General features: G+C 39.1%; 1 protein-coding gene across 5 annotated transcripts in view; it reads left to right on the forward strand.

Annotated features, from left to right (window-relative positions):
• The first annotated feature begins 744 nt into the window (after positions 1-744).
• The window catches only part of LOC101171999 (glutamate receptor 3), a 93,745-nt gene continuing 71,030 nt past the window's right edge, over positions 745-23,459 (forward strand). For 3 of the 5 annotated variants that reach the window (XR_002291017.1, XM_023959271.1, XM_011480313.2), the window contains exons 1-2: positions 745-1,019; positions 1,447-1,605. Coding sequence is in view for 4 of the 5 variants with exons in the window: in XM_023959271.1 (XP_023815039.1) it covers positions 941-1,019; positions 1,447-1,605 (238 nt within the window). In the remaining variant the exon portion in view is untranslated. The remainder of the gene's footprint in view (positions 1,020-1,446; positions 1,606-23,459) is intronic. The other 2 variants (XM_023959270.1, XM_023959269.1) reach the window with 1 other exon arrangement.

Consider the following 23,459-nt stretch of genomic DNA (forward strand, 5'->3'; position numbering starts at 1 on the left):
CAGGAGATTGGCATCATGGATCTGCAGCTGACAAATCTGCAGCAACTGTGTGATGCTATCATGTCAATATGGACCAAACTCCAGTACCTTGTTGAATCTATGCCATGAAGGATTAAGGCAGATCTGAAGACAAAAGGGGGACCAACCCAGCATTAACAGGGTGTATAAGGTGGCCAATGAGTGTACATTCTTTCACATTTTTATCATTTCAGGACCATGGACAGCGCCACTCTCTTGTTACTGTTAATAGAGTTAGAAAAAAGGAAAACAATAAAAAACAAATTTTTTTGTCTCAATATTTTTTTACATGCTATGCCCCGTTTAACAGAAAAGGACGTGCCTCAGTTTCATCTTTTTTTTAATGGAAGGTTGATTGTCACAGCTCCAAAACAAATTGGAGTCTGGTTTTAAATGATGTCATCTGTAAACTCGTGGGAGCAAACTTTTAAGGCATTTTGTGTTTTACAGTGTCAAACCCCACCACCACTTTCATCCCTGTCTACTGGTCCACTCTGGTAAATGCACCTACTCCCACAGACACTTCCGAATTGAACGTTTTTATTGGCCCGGTCAAACTGGTGTTCACGTGCGCAGAGCTGCTTCCACGGTCTCAAAGCCCAGCGGCGTAAGGCTTCTTCGTCAGATCAAGTTTGACCAACACTGGCCGCGTCCAATCAAAGATCAGATCAGCTCCTTCTTTCCTCCACGACCCCTCCCCTCCCTCTTTCCTTCTGCCTCTCTCTCTCCCCTCTTTCTTAGTTGAAAAAAGGGAAGAAAAAAAAGCCTCTGCAGCTGTGTTGCACCTCAATGAATGAATTGGTGCACTGTGAGCGCCCATTAGCTATCCACTGGATTTCCGTTCGCTTCCGTCTTTCATCCAGAACATATGAATCTGCTTACACAAACCGTTTCTAGGAGTTGAATAGATAGGTCGGAGAAAATGGCACAACGCGTGGTTCTCCTCCTGCTGTGGCTCTTTGACTGCACATTCGCAGGATTCCCCAATCAGATTAACATCGGTAAGTCTTTTGCTTTATTAGGCTCAAGATGATTCTATTTGGAGAATAAAATGTGGACGAACACAGCGATTTCAGAAAGAACGGGCTCTGCGTAAAAATGCTGCCGACTAACTTGCTTTCCTTTCCCCCTCAGAATGAGCTGCGTGCCAAAAGCTGCTGCTCTTAAAACTAATACAGCAATTAAATAAAGTGAATTGAGTCTAAATAATAGCAATCTAAATTAGTAGGGCTTTTAGTGGAGATGTCGGGAGAAGTCTTTAGTTTTTCCGGTCAGGGCGCAGAGTTACAGCCAGGCGCACAGGTGAATGCAGGAGTTGTTCTGTCATCTGCTTTTTTTTTTTAATTTAAGTGCAATCAGTTTATAAAATTGAAAAAAGCATTTGAAAAACTGCTGAAGAGTTGTCTGATTTGTTCTCATTTCTTTAAGGGGGGCTCTTCATGCGTTCCACTGTGCAGGAGCACAGCGCGTTCAGGTTCGCTGTCCAGCTCTACAACACCAATCAAAACACCACTGAAAAGCCTTTCCATCTCAACTATAATGTCGACAACCTGGAGTCGTCCAACAGCTTTTCAGTCACCCATGCATGTAAGTGCGCTTCCCTGTCAGCCTGCTCGTTGGAATCCCCAGCACTTCTGTCCACCAAGAATGAGCAGAATTATTTATGCTGAACTCCTATGGAGCTTGTAGAGCCCACAGCTGAGGTTCTGCTCACCTCACTCTGACTCAGAAGGTCTCAGTGGGATGGGAAAAAAGAGAGAAACCTGTATGCAAGCACACTTATGTGGCTGAAATTGTCCTGTAAAAACCAGCAATAACGGTTATTTGTGGGAGTAACTCAGAGTATTATTGGATCCACCTTCTCCTGCATTTTGCATTTAATCTGTTGTTAAATGTATTTTAAAGTCAATGATGCAGTATGCTTGTTAGTTTACTCTTTTACGTGTACCCTATCCTATCCATAATTTTGGCTTAATGTGTATTTATGTCAAGAAACGTGACAGTCATTGTTACTCATTTTTATTTAGTCAACTATCTTTTAATATGGACAAAAATGCTTAAAAAGTTTGGATAAAAAGGCGTCTATGCTATTTCAACAACTTCTTGAATTGATTTAAATACAAACTTCTGGGTGCACAGCTCTGTTTGAGTGACTGGTGCGACTGCGTCCCTTTAACCCCCGCATGGCACAGTCATAATGGACCACCGACTACCCGTGAGCAAGAGCGCCTCAGCCTGCTCCGTCCTCTGACTCCTCCTGTGTTAGGGAGCATCTCCCCCCAGCACTGCAGACTCAGCTCATTAGCACTCAGCCCTCATAGCACCTCACTGTCCTGTCATTGGGTAAAAGGAAGAAGAAGAGAAAAAAAATCCATAACTCCCCAACCATTGCTAGCAAATGAGTTGGACTGAGACCTGCAGAGGAGGTGGGTCTGAAGAGGGAGGGAGTTGGAGCAGAGCATCGTATCGCCCTCAGCAGAGCTGCATTCGTCTTAACGAAGGCATCCAAGGGAAACAATAAACAAATGAGAGGGGATATAGGATAGATAATGCTTTGCAATTTCGCACACTTTGAAGAGGAAGGTAAGTGTGATAGACAAAAAAAATAATTGATATCAGAATTTAATTAAAATCAGGGGAAGACAAAGTATAGAACCTGTCAATCAGAGCGCAACATGAAAACATGTGGTGAACTCAACAGTTTATGCTCCCCTGACAGACCTCATAGTTCTCTGCTTCCATGTATGAAACACTGTGCAAGTGCTGCAGTGACCAGTAGCCTCCCCCAGCAGGACTGTGTCACGCCCCTGTTCAAGAGCTATTCAGGGAGAAGCATGCAAACAGTTCAGGATGTCCAAAAAATATATTGTAGATGCAGGTTGTTTGAAGAAAAACTTTCAATGATTGTAACACAATGAATAAGCTTAAATGTATTTAAATAAACCATAAACATACTGCTGACAGCCCAGTCTTTTCAAAAACCCAACCCCTCATCAAACAAAAGAAAGTGTTATTTTTTTTTTTACTTTTTTAAAGACTTTGGTCTTTGTCCCTTTTCAGTAAATAAGTGGGTGCAACTGTCAAAGCAGTGTCTTCTTTGACCTTTTTTACTGATACCTTCATAGATAAACCACTCAGCGACAATCTGGTTCCCCAGTGATTTAACAGGCCTTGAAACTTCCTCGTTCCCAGTCTGTAAGAGCATTTCAGGGATGTGCTGGAGCCGGCCCAAAACTCACAGGACCCAAAGATCTGCTGCCAAGGAGGCGGACATCGCAGAGCAACCCCAGGGGTCCGGTGTTCTGGCCTAATGAGTCAAAGCTGTTCTGGCAGCAAAGTAAACTTGATTAAACAGGTGATTTTACAGTCCTGAATGATAATTAATTGTCTTCTCCATAGATAAAAGAACATTAAGCATGAACAGTTCTCAAAGTTACAGTGACAAAGTGTCCTTTTAAGTGTATTTTGAAGAAAAAAAGTCTGAAGCTTTTGTCAGGAGTTATATTGTCTAACAGAGGTCTGAAAGTGTACACATAACATGCTAAGCCTTAGTGACGTCCACAAGCACCTCTAATGCGCTCTGTCTGTCAATGTAAGGAACAAAACAAAGCTGACAGTTATTAATTATCACTTATCTGCCGACATCTAAGCCTTAAGTCCATGTGCTGTCAGCAAATGAAGAGCTTCAGGTTTTCTTAGTGCCACTGTTTGTTTTTTTAAATTTTTTTAAACTAATTTTTTTAAAATCATTTTATCATCAGTGGGCGCCTTTTACTGCTTCATATCGGTTAACCTTATGTCTGTATATTTTAACGTTTTTAGCATGAAAAGGACAAGTTTGGAGAAAAGTAACAGCATAAACCCAGGATTTTATGAGTTATTTCAAAGATCATTTTTTTTAAGAAATGCAGATGTGCAAATTAAACTAACATTCTTGTTTTTTTTCAGAAACAAAAAATACAAATCCTTAGCTGTAATAAAATCATAATTAAATGCAACTTCTTTCAAGTCAGTTTAAAGCAACATAGGATTAATTGAATTAGTGTCTGTACAAACAATGCGAGGCCTTGGTAATCCTGGAGGCTTCACTTTGTGCCACAGCAGCATGGGATGAGGTGACAAAGCTGTTGTTTCTTTGAAGTAGCACAAGAAATGTTAAATGCGTAATTATCAGCTCATGGTCCATAATAGTTGTGGAAGCTGGTTAGTCAGGTATGAGTCCCCAAAGAGCAGAGACAAAAAGGTAATCAATTTGAGGAAAGCACACAGTTTACTTATGAATGTTCATTCTTGGCAAACTTTTCTGTTTACCTTTTTTTCTGTAATTGCTTTTCTTGAGGCGTGGAAAATAAAACAAAACAGAAAACATCAGCCACCCTTGAGCTTCCTTTTGCCTTGCTATTTATGAGATTACTCGCCTTGATTCTTGATAAAGGCAAATTTTGCACAGCTTGAGTTTAGAATCTCATCTCCCTCTTCTTCATCCCTCATTCTGTCATTAGGCTAATGGTGTGTGTCCTCACTTGCCAGCCTTTTTACATCTGCCTACACATCTTTTATTGAATCTTCCAGGTTTTTAAACCTTGGCAGAAGCACAGACTTCAATGACTTTTGTCTTCTTCCATATTAGTTTTTACTTTTTTTTTACATCTTCTTGCCCTGAAATTGCTTTAAATATGTATGAAAACAAGATAAAGTCAAATTGAGTGGTGTTGTTTGGATTTAAAGAATTACGGGACATAAAAGCATAATGAATGTGATAATTTTTTAACTTTTTGGCATTTGAGACTCAGACAAGTTACTTTTAAGAAAAATATCTTGTAGAAATTTGACAATTCCTTGTTCTTTACACTTCCTAGATGTTTCAGTATAAATCCACAGTACTGATTATTCCCTTATCTCAACTCAACATCCTCTACATTTATGAAATTCATCCCAACAAATTGCAAAGCAAACAAAACATTCTGTGTTTCAGAATTGGATTTAAAAACACGTTTTAGGTCATTTGTGTATTTGTACTGTAGATTATTGTCAAATTGGGGGGTCAAATATGAAATATCCTGATTATTTTGTGGTTATCATACAATTTCGAAATATAAAATGTAAATGTTGGAACTTTTTGGATTATTATTACTTAAATGTAATAGTCTACATTAATTTTTAATACTCTTTTCCAATGCAAGAAAATACAAGGTAATTTAATTGCAAATTTTTTATCTGAGCAGTAAAATAAAACCATTTCTCAGATTTAGCTCCACTGCTGATGATGCTAACCAAAACTGATAACAGTTCAGTTTGCCGTTTAGTTAACAAACCAGCTCCCTGGTCAAAACTTTAGACAAAACTTTTGGAAAATGCCGACCATATTGCCACTGTTTAAGAACTTACTTCAGTCATGGGCCCTATGGTACAAAACCAGGAGGAAAAACAAAACTAGAGTGATGCTCAGGTCAAATTACAAACTGCAAAAATATTTAATTACCGTACTTATATCAGCCTCAGCTTGCTAACTCAGAGGCTGAAAACTAGATGTTTTCATTTCCAGAACATTATTAATTCAACAGCACTTTGTTACTCTTCATGCATTTATGTGTATTTGTATTGATAATAAAACTTAATGAACTGAGTACAAAAACTAAGTGCTAACACGCTACAAGGATTAGCTTCTTCAGTTGACTTTCATGTCCTTGTCAGTCCTAAAAAAACGTGTTTATGAAAAGTTTTTAGATTTTCTTAGACTTAGTTGGATCATGATTAGAATAGTCCAATTATTATATGAAATATTCTAATCTTTTACATAAAATTGTGCATGTGAACACCTTTTTCATAATTAAAAACATACACATGGGTAAAAGCACGCATAGAATGTTCTGGTGCTTGTGTGGAACTTTCTAAGCCTTAATTAGTAAATTGTGGCACAATTTTTTCTTTCCCCACCAATCCAGGCTTTGAATCTTTTGTCTTGTCTTCTAGAGGATTTGGATATGAATGGTATGTTCACAAGCCTCATCACTCCACCCATGATATTCTCATGTTCTTGACGTCTGTTGTTAAGCAAATGAATGAAAGCAAGTGTAAATTCCTTGTAACACGCACCTACACATACAAATACAAACTCAAATGTAATGCCACATATGATGAAAGAGGGGTAGGTTAGTTCCCAGAAAAGAAACAATGTCATGTGTTGCCAACGGTGCATTATTCATAATATGCTCATTAACATGTAAACAGAAATAATTCAGTTATTGAAACACAAGCAAACACATTATTCAGAACCACTCCAGATTATTCTGTGCACATAAACAATCACTTTAATTCTTATGCTCAAACTTGCAATTTCCAGCTATTGAGTACAACAGTAACGTGTGTGCAGCTGCTGTTTTCAGATGACTGATTGAAATGACTGATGTCAATGTTTTATGAATGGTACAGCATTGTAAATCAAATAAATATTGGGCATGAATTTACTTAATCAGTGAAGCAGATTCTTGAGGTTTTGTTGCATTTAATGAACGGATGATCTTTGATGTTTATGTTGGCCGGTCCAGGTTTATGAAACATACAGTATTAATGAGGTATTTCTCATGCTCGCTGCAAAATTATAACTTGACATATGCTCTCCAGTGAAGTACCTATCAACTACCATTTCTAACAGCCCCAACTATCCTGGAAGATTTTATAATTACTGAGAAAGAACAAGTAATGTTGCATGTTCTAGTAAAGTAAAAGTCAGTGATCGAACAAGCTGACCTTAATATCCAGCTAAAGCTTGAATAAAGTTTGTTGCTTTGTTCTTTATCTCAAGTTTCAGAGAGGAAATAAGGAAATGTTTTTACACTATACACTGGATTGATTTGCATTAAGGAACAACCAGTCTTATTCTTAAGAATCTTGCTTAAGATATTTGTTCCCTTTTTATTTAACAAATCCAATTAATCTGGTGACTTCTGACCCACTAGGAAGGCTGAAATGTAAAAGCGTGTTGCGTTTCTCATAGTATTATGCCGTTGGAACACGTGTGAAACAACCTTACCTCCAGTATTTGTAAAGATTCTGTGGATCATTTAGGTTATTTCATTTTAGCCATTTAAAACCTAACTTCTTAACTTTTGTTGTGCATGACAATGAAGACAAAGTCCAAGCAAAGCAGAGCATTTCAAACAGTTCCGTAACGGAGTCCTTGAAAACAAAAATTGACGCCTTTGACCTTTCCAAATCCCAAAATGCATCATGTGTCCTCTGTAACCAGATGCTTGTGTTTAAACAGATGTGAAATATCATCATAACTCAGTGGGGTTGCAGTCATATTGTTGTTTACACACACATCCGTAAAATGGTCGTCTTTACTGACCTTTACACAAACCTTGGAGGTCTATCTCTTTTCAACGACACTAGAAGAGAGTGTTACATGTTAGCACTTGATGGAGCTTGTGTGGCAGAAGGGACTTGAAGCACAGATCAAGGGCCTTCTATTAAATCCTTACACTTATTCTGTTGTGTAGCTCTTGCAGTTGTCGTTTTCCGTGTACTAAATATCTACAAAGTTGGTTTGTACCCAGGGATAGAAATATGCTACAAAAAGCTAGTCATACAAGTAATGGTAAGATAATTGTTATGGTTCTTTAAGGTTGTTACTTCAATCAATGATGAGAATATGGAAAGAAGGATGCAAAAAATGTGTAATCTAATGAAAGGGGAGAGGGATGGTGGCATTAATGCAGAAATGATTTTTTTTTTCTAAGTTGTTCAGTGCATCCGCACCCTACCAAATAAGACCACACATTTGAGACTGAGACCTCTTCAGGCTATGGGGTTATACAAGGACATGCCATCACAGTCCAGCTGTGTTTGAGGCACAGATGGAGGTTTGTTTATGGATGCATACACATATGCATGCAAGTGTGGACGAATACGAGCAATCGCATGCAGAGAAATACTCCAGTTTGTATGCCACAAACTTCCTTCTGCCCTATTTTAACAAGCTCATAAAACACGAAATTCTTTCGTATAGGATGGAATTTTGCATAGTAAATGCATGAATGACTCTGCTTTATTAAGACCGGTAGACATCAACAACATATTAGTTAGGATGTTTAGAGAAGATTTTCCAGACAGCATTTTTGAGTTGATGGTTGATACAGATTTTTGTGAAAATTACTGGTTGATCACCAAGCCTTATTTAAAGGCTCAGTCCAAGGAAAATCCCGTTTTTGGCGTTTTTAACATTTTCTTCTGGCATTTATCTCATTATATTAATTATAAAAAATTATAAAAAAAAAAACAACTCTTGATTCTCTTGATTATGGAGGACGTATAATTAAGAAAATTAACCTCAAAATTGGGTTTTTGAGTATTTCGTTAATCAAATCTTTGTAAATTAGAAGCCAATGACAAAAAGTTATTTAATAAAGCCCGTAGTTGTGACGTAGAAGCTACAATAGGCGGGCAACAAACTCCCTGCTGTCCTCGATTCCAAGGCAACCACTTGTAAATGACAAGATTCATGTTCGCCTTCATTTTCCTTGTCTGTGCTGGCATCTGGCTCAAAATTGTACATCAGCTCCAATATTGCTGTCCATTTTTGTTGCATCTTTAATATGGGATGGGGGTGTGAGGAGCTGTAAGCTAGTGGGAGAGTAAACCTCAGTCATGGGTGATGAAAGGGGGGGCTGGGTTGCTCTGCGCCTGCAGTCCCGCCCACAACTCTGAGGTGAATTTCTGATGAACTACTGTGGTTCTGTCCTAGAATATGACACAGGTTTATTTTTATTTATTTATTTTTTTAACTGCATGCAATTTTAAACCAGTCATCAGGCCCGTGTGTGTACCAAAAGTGTAGTGCTTCAGTTTTTTATGACTGTTTTTTGATTTCAGGTTTGAAATGTAAAACTTTTTGCCTTTTGACTGAAAAACATTTAGTATTCCCTTCTAAAACAGCGACAGCATTGTTAAATGATTTACAGCCATAAGAAGTCAACAAAAACACACAAAGGAAAATAAGTTTTAAAAAAAAGCACTTTGATGCTTCAGTAAAAAACATCCAAAACGGAGAAAATTCTGAGTGTTACAACTTTAATAGTTTAAAATATTGTTTAAATGTTTTACATATTTCAGTGTCAGACTGCCTTTTTCAATAAAAGTCCACAAACTCTTCAACTAAATTGTATTGAGCCAAAAAACCTTAATGAAAGCTTTGTAAATAATCAAATACATTCATCTGAAATAGGGTTATATAACTATATAATCTATGATTGTTACTTGAAACTGCACACTGTTGTTGTTTTGAATTTAAATCAACTGTTTTATAAACTGAAAAGGACATGGTTCCATCCGACACGTGCCCCCGTGTTTGTGAGATAGTTGGGGAGCAGCGGCAAGGATAGAGGCAAACTCTATTTCAGTCAAGTCAGTTTTAATTTATAGAACTGAACGGACTGTCTTTGTGTTTGAGATGAAATGAAAGGGGTAAAGAAAGGGATTTTCAAGATAAATATTCATGTGAGGACTCTATACATTACCACTGGATAAACATGTGAGCTCACAGTCTTGCTGATCAAAGATCTGTCACTTTTGCTGCACTTCTTAAACAAGCCCAATGGGACACACAGACCTAGGAAAACCACTCCCCGTCAGCACTTTTTAGATTAATAAAAGGCATATTGATCAGACTACATGTTAAGAGCACCTCTCATGCCTAATGAGATGTTGTTTATTCAGACAAAAAATGTCTAAACACCCACACAGGACATGGGACCCTGCCAAAAAATAGAAACTGAATTATATTATTAAAAACATTATATTATGCTTAAATACAAAGTTTATCTGACAAGTTTGTTTTATTCTTAGCAAGTCATTAAGGTTTACGTCCACTGATTTGTCCACCAAGCCACTGAGTTGGTCTCTATTTTCTGGCAGAGACTAACTAAATTTCTGCTTTAGATAAGAAAGAGTATTTTTTATGGCATATTCTTCTAACTAAAAGTATTTTCTTTTTTGTGTAAATTGCACGTTGTAAAACAAGAGGGATAAATGGTTTGGTTAAACAAACAACACAACCCTACAGAAACCTCTGAGAGAAACATGAGCCACTGTTCAGTAATGGAGTGATTTTGAGGTCAGCAGGCCAGGTGGTCTCATGGGGCTGTTGAAGAGGCTAGATATGGGTCTCAGTGAAATGAGAGCAAAAATGAGCCTGGATGGAGTCGCATGCTCTGTGGGCTGCAAAAATCTTTGAGAGGGGAAGCACGCCGACAGCTCATGGGACCGACCCATAATGCACTTTGAGATTAAATTAGGATTATCATTTGATGTCGTCATTTTCTTTAAATATTTTTCACCTCTTTTTTAGTTTATACTCAATGACCTAACACAAGGACAGCTTTTTTTTTTTTGCTTTCAAAACATATGTTATTATTTACGATTTTTCTAAATGTGCTTTTTTTTAAATCTTTTTTGCTATATTTACAACAAAGAACTAAAGGGCTGGTATAAAACTTTGTTGTATTTCCTAATAAAACAACACATAACAGGGTGAAACAGTTCCAAAGACCAAATCTCCAAAGGGAACATTATTTTTAACCTAATTTACTGGCCATGAAATGCCCTCTGCTGCATCTTTTTTAGCATCAGGCACATTGCTGAAAGCAGTAATGAGATTCAAAATACAAAACATAGTACACACTGCAAGGCAGATTCAACACGATGAATTTTTAATCAGAATATCAAAGATCCTCTTAAACTCAACCTGCAGAGAAGAGCTGCTGTCGGAGAGTTATTTATCTTGGAATCAGCGATGTCGGCAGATGTTGTTTGGCAAAACAACAGATTTCCTCCCTTACTGCTGTGATGCCTTCAAGTCTCTGTGCTTCCAACAAACGCGGGGCGTTTGGCCATTTTCAGCTGTGACGGAGTATGACTAGTATGCAGTGGGAGAACAGATTTTTGCTTTGAACGCACACCAAACTTCATCATATGGTAAATTTACTTCAGAGTGTTTAAAGATTTCCCATGCCCCGACACTTATTAGTCCTTGGTGCTGTCTTCAAACCGTCAGTTGGGATTTTTTAATTTCCAATTAATTTCCTCGGACTAATTTTATGGTGTGCTTATCGTGCATTCCAAATTATAGGAGGGATTATGACAAACTGGCCATGGAAGGAATACTCTGATAAAGTCTGCAGCCTGTTATCACAAGAGCAGCTGACAAAATATTACTGCCATGTGTTGGTACTAAATATAATGCTTTTTATAAATATTATTTTATATAATTTACTAATTTGGCAGTTGCAACATGTAAGGATAAACTGCTTTTAAATGCATTTTGTTTTTTAAATCTTTTAACCAGAATTAATGTTACATTGAGAGCATGACAAAGCATGCAAAGCCTTAGAAGATCAGCATCTCAGTTTCGTCAGCAGACATGATGTGGTGTGACAGCCCATCCCTGCTCTGCACATCTGTTTGCAGCTGTTCAAATAATAAAAATGGGCTTAAAACTATAAGTCCACAACCTCAGACTACGTCTGTGTTCCTTTATTGAAGATGGTATCGACGCAGCCTTGTGATGAGCAGGAGGAAGTGGCTGACCATATGAAAAAGCAACGATAAACCCTATGAGGGGACTACACAGGACAGGGACACAAGAATCTCAGACACACATTTGCCGCTGTAAGAAAAACAGTTTCTGATAAGAATGGAGCATACTTGGTGCGCATTTTAAGTAAAATGAACAAGGAGTAGGCCACTGTTATGAACTATTCATCTCGTGCTCTGCGTGATGGCTGCTTTCCGTTTTGTTTTCTCTGTGAGCAAAACCTCTCTAGGAGGGTGGGTTATGTTATTTGCGGCTGAGATTACTTTTTTCATTTGAAAATCTCATTTACCCTCATGTACCCTTTTTTGAAATGGCAGAAATGGAAATGCGTAAAAATCTCAAACCTTCTTATGGATCTCAGTCACTGAAGCAAACATTTTTAACTGACCCCTACTGCTTTTGTCTTTTCTTTTTTTTTTTTTATTCCCCCCTAATATCACCTTTATAGCTGATCTTGGTTCCCATAGATTCTGCAGACACTTGCAGCTACTGTAGCTAAAGGCCATACCCTCCACTTCACTACAATAACTCTAATCACTGAATCAGTAATCCCCTGCTGGAGCTGGAACAGCAGATTTGAATTGTGCTTCCTCAAAGGTTCATGCATTGCTATGGCTTCTGTGGGACAATGAAATTCTGCAGTCTTCCTTAATAGTAGATGCTGATGGCATGGTCCCGACCAAAGTCATACAGCCTTTTTAAAGGTCCACTTTAATGAAAATTGCGTTTTTTGTGTTTTTAGCATGTTCTTGTAGCATTTTTCTTATGATGGGGGGAAATATTTAAAGAAAGTTAAATTTGCATTTCTGAGTATCTGTTTTCTCAAATCATTGTAAATCAGGAGTAGAAGAAAATATGGTCTTGGAAAAAGCTTCTGACTGTGATGTAGAACCTACAACCGGCAGGCGACAAGCTCCTTGCTCCGCTCCATTTTGATACATCCTCTTGTAGACAAATAGATCCATGAACGTCTTTGTTTTCCTCTTCTGAGCTGGCATCTGGCTCAAAAGTGCATGGCTGCATAGCTCGAATATTGTTCACCATTTTTGTTTCACCGGTAATGTGAGGTTAGGGTTGTCAGGGACTGTGAGCTAGCTGGAGAGACAGTAAACATGCTTACCCTGCGCCAACAGTCCTGTCCACAACTATGAGGCGAATTCCAAATGAACTACTGCCATTCTGCAGAAACTATGTCCCAGAAAACAATACCGTTTTTTTTATGCTTTCTAAAAAAAGATCTAAAAAATCCTAATTAAAAGACCACTGCGAGTGCATTCACAATAGATCAAAAGATGGACTATAAGAACCCAAAAATTCCACGATAAAAGCTTCTTCAGGCTTCTGATCACTTTGACCGTATCGCCACCTATTGCATTGATCTTATCCCTCTTGTATTTGTGAGGCGCCCTAAATCCTCAATGCTACAGCCAGTCAAAAACCAAGCAGATGTCATAGCCGTGATGTGATGAAAACAAAGCACCAACAGGGAGTGTCACGACATCGTCTCCCAACTTGTAAATATTGGATCACACTACGACGGGGCTTCAAGCTCGCAGCTCCCCCTCTGCCGACTGAGCAGATTGATCTGCGCATTTCTGGCCTGTTTCAAAAGAGGCAGTTGCTTGCAGAGCCCTGCCAAAACGGCATGTCTGTGCTGAAACAAGCGCTCCATCATAAGTGATTGCTTGTGACAGTTCACAGTCGCCAGGCCACTGAAGCATCATAACCTTGTGAAACTAGTGGATGGGCACTGTAGTACACAGGCAAAGGACAGAAGGAGGACAACATATTAACATAGTCTTTGCAGTGATGCAAAGGAGGCATGTTCTGCCACAAATAGATCCCGCTGTTAATATTAAAGATATCTTATATAATGAAGGCCATTATGAAGGCCAATGTTGCCGCATATCGAGGAGAGTTTTTTGCAGTTGATGATTTAAAGAGTAAGGCCTCAAACGGGGGAGGGGGGGCGCAAACGGCTCTGTTGTTGCATTGGAGTAAAATGTAAATGACAGCGAAAGAGAAATATCTTCTGGCACAGCTGAAGAACAAAACTCTGGGTTTCCAGATCGCTTAAGTTGAGTTTGGCATCGTGACAAATATATTTCAGATTACTCACTGAATTGCAAAGTCGGCGTCAATTTAATCAATTTTGCACAGATTCTGAAAAGAGCGAGATCCTGATCAAACCGCCATAAGTAATATGCTCACAAGCAGTCAAAGCTCCACCGGGTGCTTTGACCTCCTCTCTGCCACATCAATGTCAAGACAAACGTTTCCATGGCTGTCTGTCATCTTGTCAGACTTCTTCTGGACGGATGTGTTAGTGGTGTTGCTTTACATGTTTGTTCCCATCTCTCCCCTGTCCTTAGTGCTCACCATCCCCATGAGAGAAAATTAAGAGAACATGATGTGCTCTTTCAACCGTGACCCTCCTCTGTTCCTCCTTCCAATGGCTAATTCACAGAGAGTGCAATGTGTGGCTCTTGCCATTTCACACATGGGCACGCAAAACCTGTGGGCGGTTGCTCTCAAGCCACTGCCTGTGTTTGCGTGTCCATGCATGACTGTGTTGATGAAATCTTAAAGTGGTCCGTCACTCTGTGATCAGCCGTTTGATCACCGTCTCCTGTATTTGTGTCCCTTAATTACGTTATTCTGTCCCATTTTTCTCATGTTGTGGCTTCATTTGCTGCAACAAGGTGTGATGATCAGGTGGGCGAACTTCATCTCAGACTCGTGACACAGCTAATCAATTACAGCTGCATAATGAGAAGGAGATTTGGAGCAGATTCGTTCTCAAAGCCTCAGCTTTGTTCGGTGTCCGTTGTAACGCTGTTACTGGGTAAAATAGGATGCCAAAGGACACAAACAAGTTCAGCTGCTTTCCTATGATTTTTAGTGATGGAAGTTTTACAGAAAAGATGCAGGGCAAAAAATAAAGCGATGAAGGAAAGCGGTTTGTGAGATCTGCACGGCTTCTACCTTTAACTACGGTGGCTGAGAGGTGCAAGACACGCTTACATTTAAGATACAGCAACATCAAATCCCAGTACAAATGAACAAATCACGAAACACAACAGCAAATCATGAAACACGACAGCAAATCATGAAACACAACAGCAAATCACGAAACACAACTGCGAATCACGAAACACAACAGCAAATCATGAAATAAAACAGCAAATCACGAAACACAACAGCAAATCACAAAACACAACAGCAAATCACGAAACACAACAGCAAATCACGAAACAACAGCAAATCACGAAACACAACAGCAAATCACGAAACACAACAGCAAATCACGAAACAACAGCAAATCACGAAACACAACAGCAAATCACGAAACACAACAGCAAATCACGAAACACAACAGTAAATCACGAAACACAACAGCAAATCACGCAACACAACAGCAAATCACGCAACACAACAGCAAATACTAAAACACAACAGCAAACCACGGAACACAACAGCAAATCACACAACACAACAGCAAATACTAAAACACAACAGTAAACCACGGAACACAACAGCAAATCACGCAACACAACAGCAAATCACGCAACACAACAGCAAATACTGAAACACAACAGCAAACCACGGAACAAATGACAGAGTCCTGAAACACAAAAGCAATTTTGGGTGAAAACTAACAAATACTGAATTACAAAAACAATCTCGATACAAATGAACAAATCCAGAAACACAACAAGGAAAGCGGAGAAACGGCGTCTAACTGAAACGGAACGTCCTGAATCCCGGAAGTGACGGAATATAAAACTAATTGTGTATTATTTTTTACATTTCCTTATTACTGTCTTTTTTATGTGGACATTTTCAATACATGAGACAGTCCAAAAGCATTTCTTCAATTGTATTAGTACAATAATGTTATCCTAGGCACTTTAACATTGGGAGTTGGGTCATCTAGACCCACTAGACAGTCCTCTGAACCTTTTTTCTTCAATGATTTGTGATCTTCACTGGTGTCCATGGATTATATGAAATCTTTCCACCTTTATCCACCTTTGTCATTGTAGGAATAACACATCAATGTAAGGGTGGGGTCATCTAAGATAGCACAAGGGATAAAAATTACAACAACTTTTAAGAAGGTAAAGTTTTTGCTTTTCCGGTATTAAGTGTATTCCCTCTCCGTTAAGACCACTCTAACAAGAATGCTTCAGGACTGTTTCATGTATTTAAAATGTCCACATAAAGAAAACAGTAATTAATAACATTTAAAAAAATCATACACAATTGATTTGCTGTTGTGTTTCAGTATTTGCTGTTGTGTTTCGTGATTTGCTGTTTTGTTTCATGATTTGCTGTTGTGTTTCGTGATTTGCTGTTGCGTTTCAGTTCTTGCTGTTGTGTTTCAGTTCTTGCTGTTGTGTTTCATGATTTGCTGTTGTGTTTCATGATTTGCTGTTGTGTTTCGTGATTTGCTGTTGTGTTTCGTGATTTGCTGTTGTGTTTCGTGATTTGCTGTTGTGTTTCCGTATTTGCTGATGTGTTTCCGTATTTGCTGTTGTGTTTCATGATTTGCTGTTGTGTTTCGTAATTTGCTGTTGTGTTTCGTGATTTGCTGTTGTGTTTCATGATTTGCTGTTGTGTTTCCATATTTGCTGATGTGTTTCCGTATTTGCTGTTGTGTTTCATGATTTGCTGTTGTGTTTCGTAATTTGCTGTTGTGTTTCGTGATTTGCTGTTGTGTTTCGTGATTTGTTGTTGTGTTTCATGATTTGCTGTTGTGTTTCATGATTTTCTGTTGTGTTTCAGTATTTGCTGTTGTGTTTCGTGATTTGTTCATTTGTACTGGGATTTGCTGTTGCTGTATCTTAAATGTAAGCGTGTCTTGCACCTCTCGGCCACCGTATTTAACCGACAATTTCAGTGACACGGACAGTTACCAACATAATCCATAAAGGTGCTTATCGCACAGAAATGTGAAATATATTTAAAGGAACTGATTTGAAATACACAGAACTTCTAATACATTTAGATATAAAGGGCTGCATAGTTGTTTTAAGATTTAAATCCATAAAAAAGAGTCTATTGTTTTCTTCCTGTGACTTTCTTCTGCCCACTGTGGCATTTTCTGCTGCAGCTGCAGCTTCACCAGAACCCTCCTTAAGCTGTAAGGGGATCGACTTTGAGTCTTTTATGCATAAAGCAGCTTAAGTTTTGAAATTTCTCTCAAGTGCCTAAAGTTTATGAAAAGTCTAAACATTTCAATGCCAATTTCAGGGGTTTGACTTTGACTAAAGCATTTTAAAGGCACACTGTGTAATAGAAAATGCTAATGAGAAGCTGGGGGTGAGTCACGCTTTTTCTATATATGTGTAAAGTCTTTCATGAGCACTGAAGACCACAAAATGTTTGTACATGTTTATATCTCAAAAATGCAAAAAGCAGGAAGTTCCATTGAACAATAGTTACAGGCAAATTGTGATTTAATTTTTATTTGAATCAAAGCAGTCACTTAAATTAGATCCCCCACTCAAAAAATGCAATTACTCAAAAAACTAAATCAGTTATTAACACACAGAGAAAAACCTTCAATGTAAAAATAAAACAAATTAAAAGTCTTAAATTAGATCTAAACATTTTTTTAGTTTATTAGACTTGAAATTTTGCCATTTTTTACAATTTCTTTTAATTTCTTGACTTACCAAAACAATGAGGTAAATAAATTAGTATATAAAAATGATTTTTTTTCAAACAAATACGAATGTGATTGTTATTTTCCCTTAAGATACAATACCATGAAGAAGCTGAAATGTCCTTTTTTTTATCAAACAGGACCTACCTAACCACTTCACAATTCATCAAACTAATGTGCATTTTTCCATTTCTATGGATAGTTCTTACTTTTATGGGTTAATGGAAGCTTGAGCCTTTCCAGTTTGTCATTACACATGAAGGAATGCATTCTAGACAGCACATTGGCACATCAGTCTACTGGGCCACACAGAGACAAACGAACATACAAACAATTTACAGTTACGAGCCAAGCTAGCATTTGCTTTTGAGAGAAAACCAAACAGACTGACAGGGAACATGTAAACTAGAAAGAAAAGAAAAAAAACCTCAGTGAGGATTGGACATGAAAAATATTCCTTTGTGGAAACAATAAAGACCACAGTGATGTCAGCAAATGGACATTAAATCTAAAAAATTTGAAACAAGGTTTTTCTGTAATTAGAAACTTGCAAGCTAATTTGGTTGCCTGTAAAGCTGAGGGCGATGTTACGCATGTTTTCATTTATGACTTTGTGCAGAGTGATGAGAAAAATAATATGCAATTTAAAAACTTTTCCTTTTCTCTGAACTGCTTTGAAGTTGTACAGGAAAAGACCTCATTTATCTTATATTTTATGATTCTGAGAGGATTTGCAGACCTTGTTCAGTCAAAGGAGATCAGCTGCAGTCTGATGACATAGATAAAGGGTTGGGAGGGGGGGCAAAGGTTTAATAACATAATAATGTTAGCAATAATTTCAAAACAAAATCGGTGTGTTTTTTGTTCTTGATCCGTCACTATATTGCGGTTCCCTTTGCCCAGTCTTGGAGAATGTTTTTTTTTTTTTTTTTTTTGTGTGAAAATCAGCATGTTTTTTTTTTTTTTAATGTGTATTGTATTCTGCATCCTGATTGGCTGTTAACCATAGTTCGTCAATCTTCTCTGTGCTGTGTCTCCTGTACAGTACAAAATGGGTTTGCCACATATACATAAAACTTTGATCGCTGGCAATGCTTTGGTTTTATATTTTATTACCTCGCCTCTGCTCCTGCTCCTACACCTGGCTGTGGTTCCTGTCTCCGGCTCGACTCGCGCCTTTGACTGTCCCCACAACCACGGCTGGATGAAGCTCGTCTGCTGGACTTTTATATATGTAGTTGTAGATTTAGATAAGTTAATTCTTCTCTAAGAGTTCTGGTAAATCGCCTGTCCGTCCTGGGGGAGGATCCCTCCTTCATGTGGGCACCCCTGAGGTTTCTTCGTTTTTTCCGGAATCCGTTTTTTTTGGGAGTTTTTCCTTACCGCGAAGGGGGGTCTAAGGGCAGGGATGCCAGTATAGCTTAGTCAGTTTGTTAGTTCATTTTAGTATTTTCCTATTGAACTCTTTGTATTCATGATCCTTTTAAGTTCATGTTTTACTTCGAAGCCCATCGAGACGACTGTTGTTGTGATTTTGGGCTATACAAATAAAATTGTATTGAATTGAATTGAATTATTATGCCCCGGAGCTTTCACTGACTGCAAGGACCACATTGTTTACGCAGTCGGAAAAGTTTCGGCGCCTTTGAGCAAATATTTGACCCTCACCACATGTGCGAAAATTCACCAAAATTTGCACACACCTAGGACCCGGCGAAAAAGAATTTTTGGCATAGCGAACGACAACACCCCCCCCCCCCCCCACCACCACCACCACCACCACCACCACCACCACCACCAAGACGATGACATCAAAGGGAGCGATACCATAAAAAAATGAATGGGCCAAAAATTGCTTAAGGAGCCAAAAAAAAAGAAAAACCAAAATACAAGTGTCAGGAATTTCCAAAGGAAGTTTTGAAATTATTATTAACGCAGCTCGGGGCTTTGATTTTACTTATATTTCTATGAAGGTTTGGAATTTGAGGGAGTTTTAACAGAGATAAAATTGTCAAAATATTATTGTCAGTCTGAGAAAATTGTATAAAGTCTGCAGCAAGGAGCTTTACAGCCTTTAAACATTTTTAATAATTGTAAAAAATAATTTTGCCTATTGAGGGTTGTATTTGGAATGCAACTCATGTGACTAACAAGGGGTTTTGTGATTAAAAAGAATGATTAAAGAGGGAGCACTGAATAAAATGTTGGGTAATGTCACATTCAAGCTTTCCTGGGAACATTATATTATGTCACCTGAAATGACTTTAGAGTATTTAGTAATATGTCATAAAAAAAGATCTTCAGAGCAACTCTGCTCATGGGCATCCCCATTAACACTAGAGCTGAAGCTGAGCAGTTCAGTACAACACTTTTCCCTATTCCCTTTTCTTGTTTTTATGACCCCAAGAAAAAATATGCATGAATAAAAAGATAAAGATTATTTTATTTGATACAAGAAATGTCTGCCAGTCTTCTCTCCAAGTTGGTTTAATGAAAAGACTCTTAGTGGGGGAAAAAGAAAAACCTCCTGTTGAAAATCTTTATTGCTTTTAGTGTTAAATGTATCATATTTCAATTTCAATTTTATTTGTATAGCCCAAAATCACAACAACAGTCGTCTCGATGGGCTTCGAAGTAAAACATGAAATCAAAAGGATCACGAATACAAAGAGTTCAATAGAAAAATACTAAAATGAACTAACAAACTGACTAAGCTATACTGGCATCCCTGCCCTTAGACCCCCCTTCGCGGTAAGGAAAAACTCCCAAAAAAACCGGATTCCGGAAAAAACGAAGAAACCTCAGGGGTGCCCACATGAAGGAGGGATCCTCCCCCAGGACGGACAGGCGATTTACCAGAACTCTTAGAGAAGAATTAACTTATCTAAATCTACAACTACATATATAAAAGTCCAGCAGACGAGCTTCATCTAGCCGTGGTTGTGGGGACAGTCAAAGGCGCGAGTCGAGCCGGAGACAGGAACCACAGCCAGATGTAGGAGCAGGAGCAGAGACGAGGTACTCGGTCAGGTACAGAGCAGAGACGAGCCAGAGATGAGCCAGAGGCAGGATCCACAGCCAGGTGTAGGAGCGGGAGCAAAGGCGAGGTAAACGGTCAGGAACTGGAGCACGGATGAGCCAACTGGAGTCTGGAAGCACTCCCACTCCCCAGGAGGGGAGAGGAAAAGAGGGACAATACATGAATCGCACTGCACCAAACAGAGGCATGGAGAACTAAATAATAAATTATGATCAAGAATAGAGGAGAGGAAGGGTAGAAGTAAAAAAGGAAAGAGGACAGAACCCCAGTGTACCATAGTTACCCCAGCTTCAACTTCTAGCAGCCTTTTAAAAGAAATAGTTATTATTAAGTTTAATTTAAACAAACTAACATTAAGTTAAATAATCTCTGAATACTAACTAGTCTGACAATAAGCCTGTCCAAAGAGGAATGTTTTCAGTCTAGCTTTGAATGTAGAAACTGAGTCGGCCTCTCTTATATGAGCTGGGAGTTTATTCCATAAGACAGGGGCTTGGTGACTAAACGCTCTACCTCCAACCGTACTTTTACTAATTCTAGGAACCACAAGCAGTCCTGCATTTTGCGAGCGAAGTGTTCTGATTGGTTGGTAAGGGACTATGAGGTCCTTAATATAGGACGGGGCCATTCCATGTAAGGCCTTATAGGTTAACAGGAGGATCTTGAACTTAATTCTAGAATCAACTGGGAGCCAATGGAGCGAAACTAACACAGGAGTGATGTGATCTCTTCTGCTGGTTCCAGCTAACAATCTAGCAGCTGCGTTCTGAACAAGCTGGAGACTTCTTAAGGAACTCTTAGGACACGCTGCTAACAAGGAGTTACAGTAATCCAGCCTCGACGTAACAAATGCATGGATGAGTTTTTCAGCATCACTCTTAGAAAGTATATTTCTGATCTTAGCAATATTCCGCAGGTGAAAAAAGGCAGTTCTACATGCCTGAGATATGTAGAAAAGAACAAGTGTGAATAGGCATTTTAGGGCGCCTGTATGCTCCAAATAAAGAGATTATATCTTTGTCACTTACATGCCTTCTGTTTTTCATTGTCTACCTGCTACCTTCTCCAGCAGTTCCATTCAGGCTGTACAAAAGTGAATAATAATATAAGAAGTGGTGTTGGACTGGAGATGCTCAAACTGAGAGAAAAAGGGGGAATTTTTCCTTAAGTCTTTAAGGTTAAGTGAATCCACCTGACTTATTGTGTTATTAGTTGTTGACTGACAGCTTTGTGCAGGAGGGGGGCCCTTATGCAAACTTCACGGTGGAAACGTTGACACACAACCTTAGACCTTTTCACCATTGGCTCAAAAAAGATCTGCAGATAAAACTGATGTGTAGGAGCCGGAAATTTTGCACTTAAAGCTCCCAGACACCTTCAAAGTTGATATTTTTATTATTATTGTATTGCAGTCCTCTAAACAAGAGCAGGGAAAGGGGATGTTTTTAGCTTGAAGGTGTTGTTAGATTTAAATTCAAGTCAGCAGGGTGCAGCACATCTTCTGTGGAGGATCACTGTGAATCTCTGCTCAGATGAAACCAGCTCTCCTGTAGTCAAGTCACGTCATCTAGAATCCCCCTCAGAAGGTATTCCTTTAATCTGTTTGATGAGACTTTTTTTTAGCTTGCATCTTCTTTTTTTTTTTAGGTAGCCCTGAGGTGAATTGTCTCCTATGATTCAGCAGAGCTCACCTGGCTTGCTTGTTGCAAAGGCAGATTCCTAGACCTCTGGTGACAACGATGGTTTGGCCGTTGTGACGTGACTGTTTGAACTCTGTCTCCATCCTGCCTCCTCCTCGCTGTCCTTGGCACCTTGCTCGCTCTAATCACCGTGCCCCCGCCTCACAGGTGTTGATTAAACTGGCAGTTAGGACCCATTGGCGCACGCTAAGCTCCCCCTTCTTTGTGCACTTGTGCTGCTATCCACACCCCACTTCTCTTCCAGAACCCCCGTGCTCTTTCTTATTTCATGCACCATTCTCTTCTCTTCTTCCACATTCATCTGCGAAGAAGAGCACGCTTTATACCCGCAGTGGTGATTGGGAGGATTAGTGGTGTGTGAGGGACTTTGTCACCAGCTTTCTGGGAAATCCAATTACCGAATATCATAAGCCTTTACATGTCTCATACTTTGCTAAAACCTCCTTGAAAATGCACACCTCCATCCTCAAAGGGTCAATGTTTAGCACCTGTCCTCGCTGTACAGCGCAGGGAAAAGGTGAAAGTAGTGATCATCTTAGAGAGGATAAGAAGAATCCTAAAACACTGCCTCTGCATTGCAGCAAGCTCTGGACTGCATGAGCCTGTTGAAGGAGAGGGCGGTATTTGCTCCATATTACGGGCTGGGATCTCAGCGTGTGTCAGCTGAGGTGAAGCGGGGGCCAAAAGGGGTTGGGTCTGTTATGTGCTCACAAAGATAGCCCTTAATTGCACTTGTCATGAAGATGATATGCTGTCGTTGGAGGCTCGTAAAGTGCGGTGCTGCATGTATCGGCCGAGTCCAATCAAACTGATAATATTCAAAGCTATTAAGTGATTCATCCAATCTGACAGCTACATCATAATGCTATTATCTGAATTTTTGGAGTGGCTTCTTTTTCCAACACAGGCATTCTTGTTCCGACCTCCTGCTCTTTTATTTTGCATTTTAAAGAATTGACAACAGGGCAGAAGAAACAGGAGAGAGTTTTTCTGATGTGAGGGTCTGAGAAACGCAGAGAGGTACAAGTTTGAAGGTGAAAATTCATGTCAGAAGGAGACGGAGTTGAGTCACTGGCTCCCATGAGGATTACTCACTGGCCGTGGGTATAGGGCTACATCATCAGGATGGCAGGTAGAGGAAAGAGTTGCAGAACTATATCATCAAGATGGCAGGTGGAGAAAGGAGGCAGCATGTGGCTGAAGGGCTGAAAGGAAAGCAAGTTAGAAATGAGATCAGGAAATGAACTCTGGAGGGTGTGTGCACGTGCTTCACCTCTGACCTCCATGAGTCCACTGATCAACAGCATAGTCATTTTAAAGCAAGTCACGTTTATACCTAAAGCATGTCAGGTGTTGGTGACGGTTGAAGGAAAAGGTCTACATTTAAAGTTTGAAACACAAATGATGGTCAAAACTGCATGTTGCAAACAAGAAATT

This window comes from Oryzias latipes, chromosome 10 (assembly GCF_002234675.1).
Source record: "Oryzias latipes chromosome 10, ASM223467v1".
In the NCBI taxonomy this organism is placed as follows: domain Eukaryota; kingdom Metazoa; phylum Chordata; class Actinopteri; order Beloniformes; family Adrianichthyidae; genus Oryzias; species Oryzias latipes.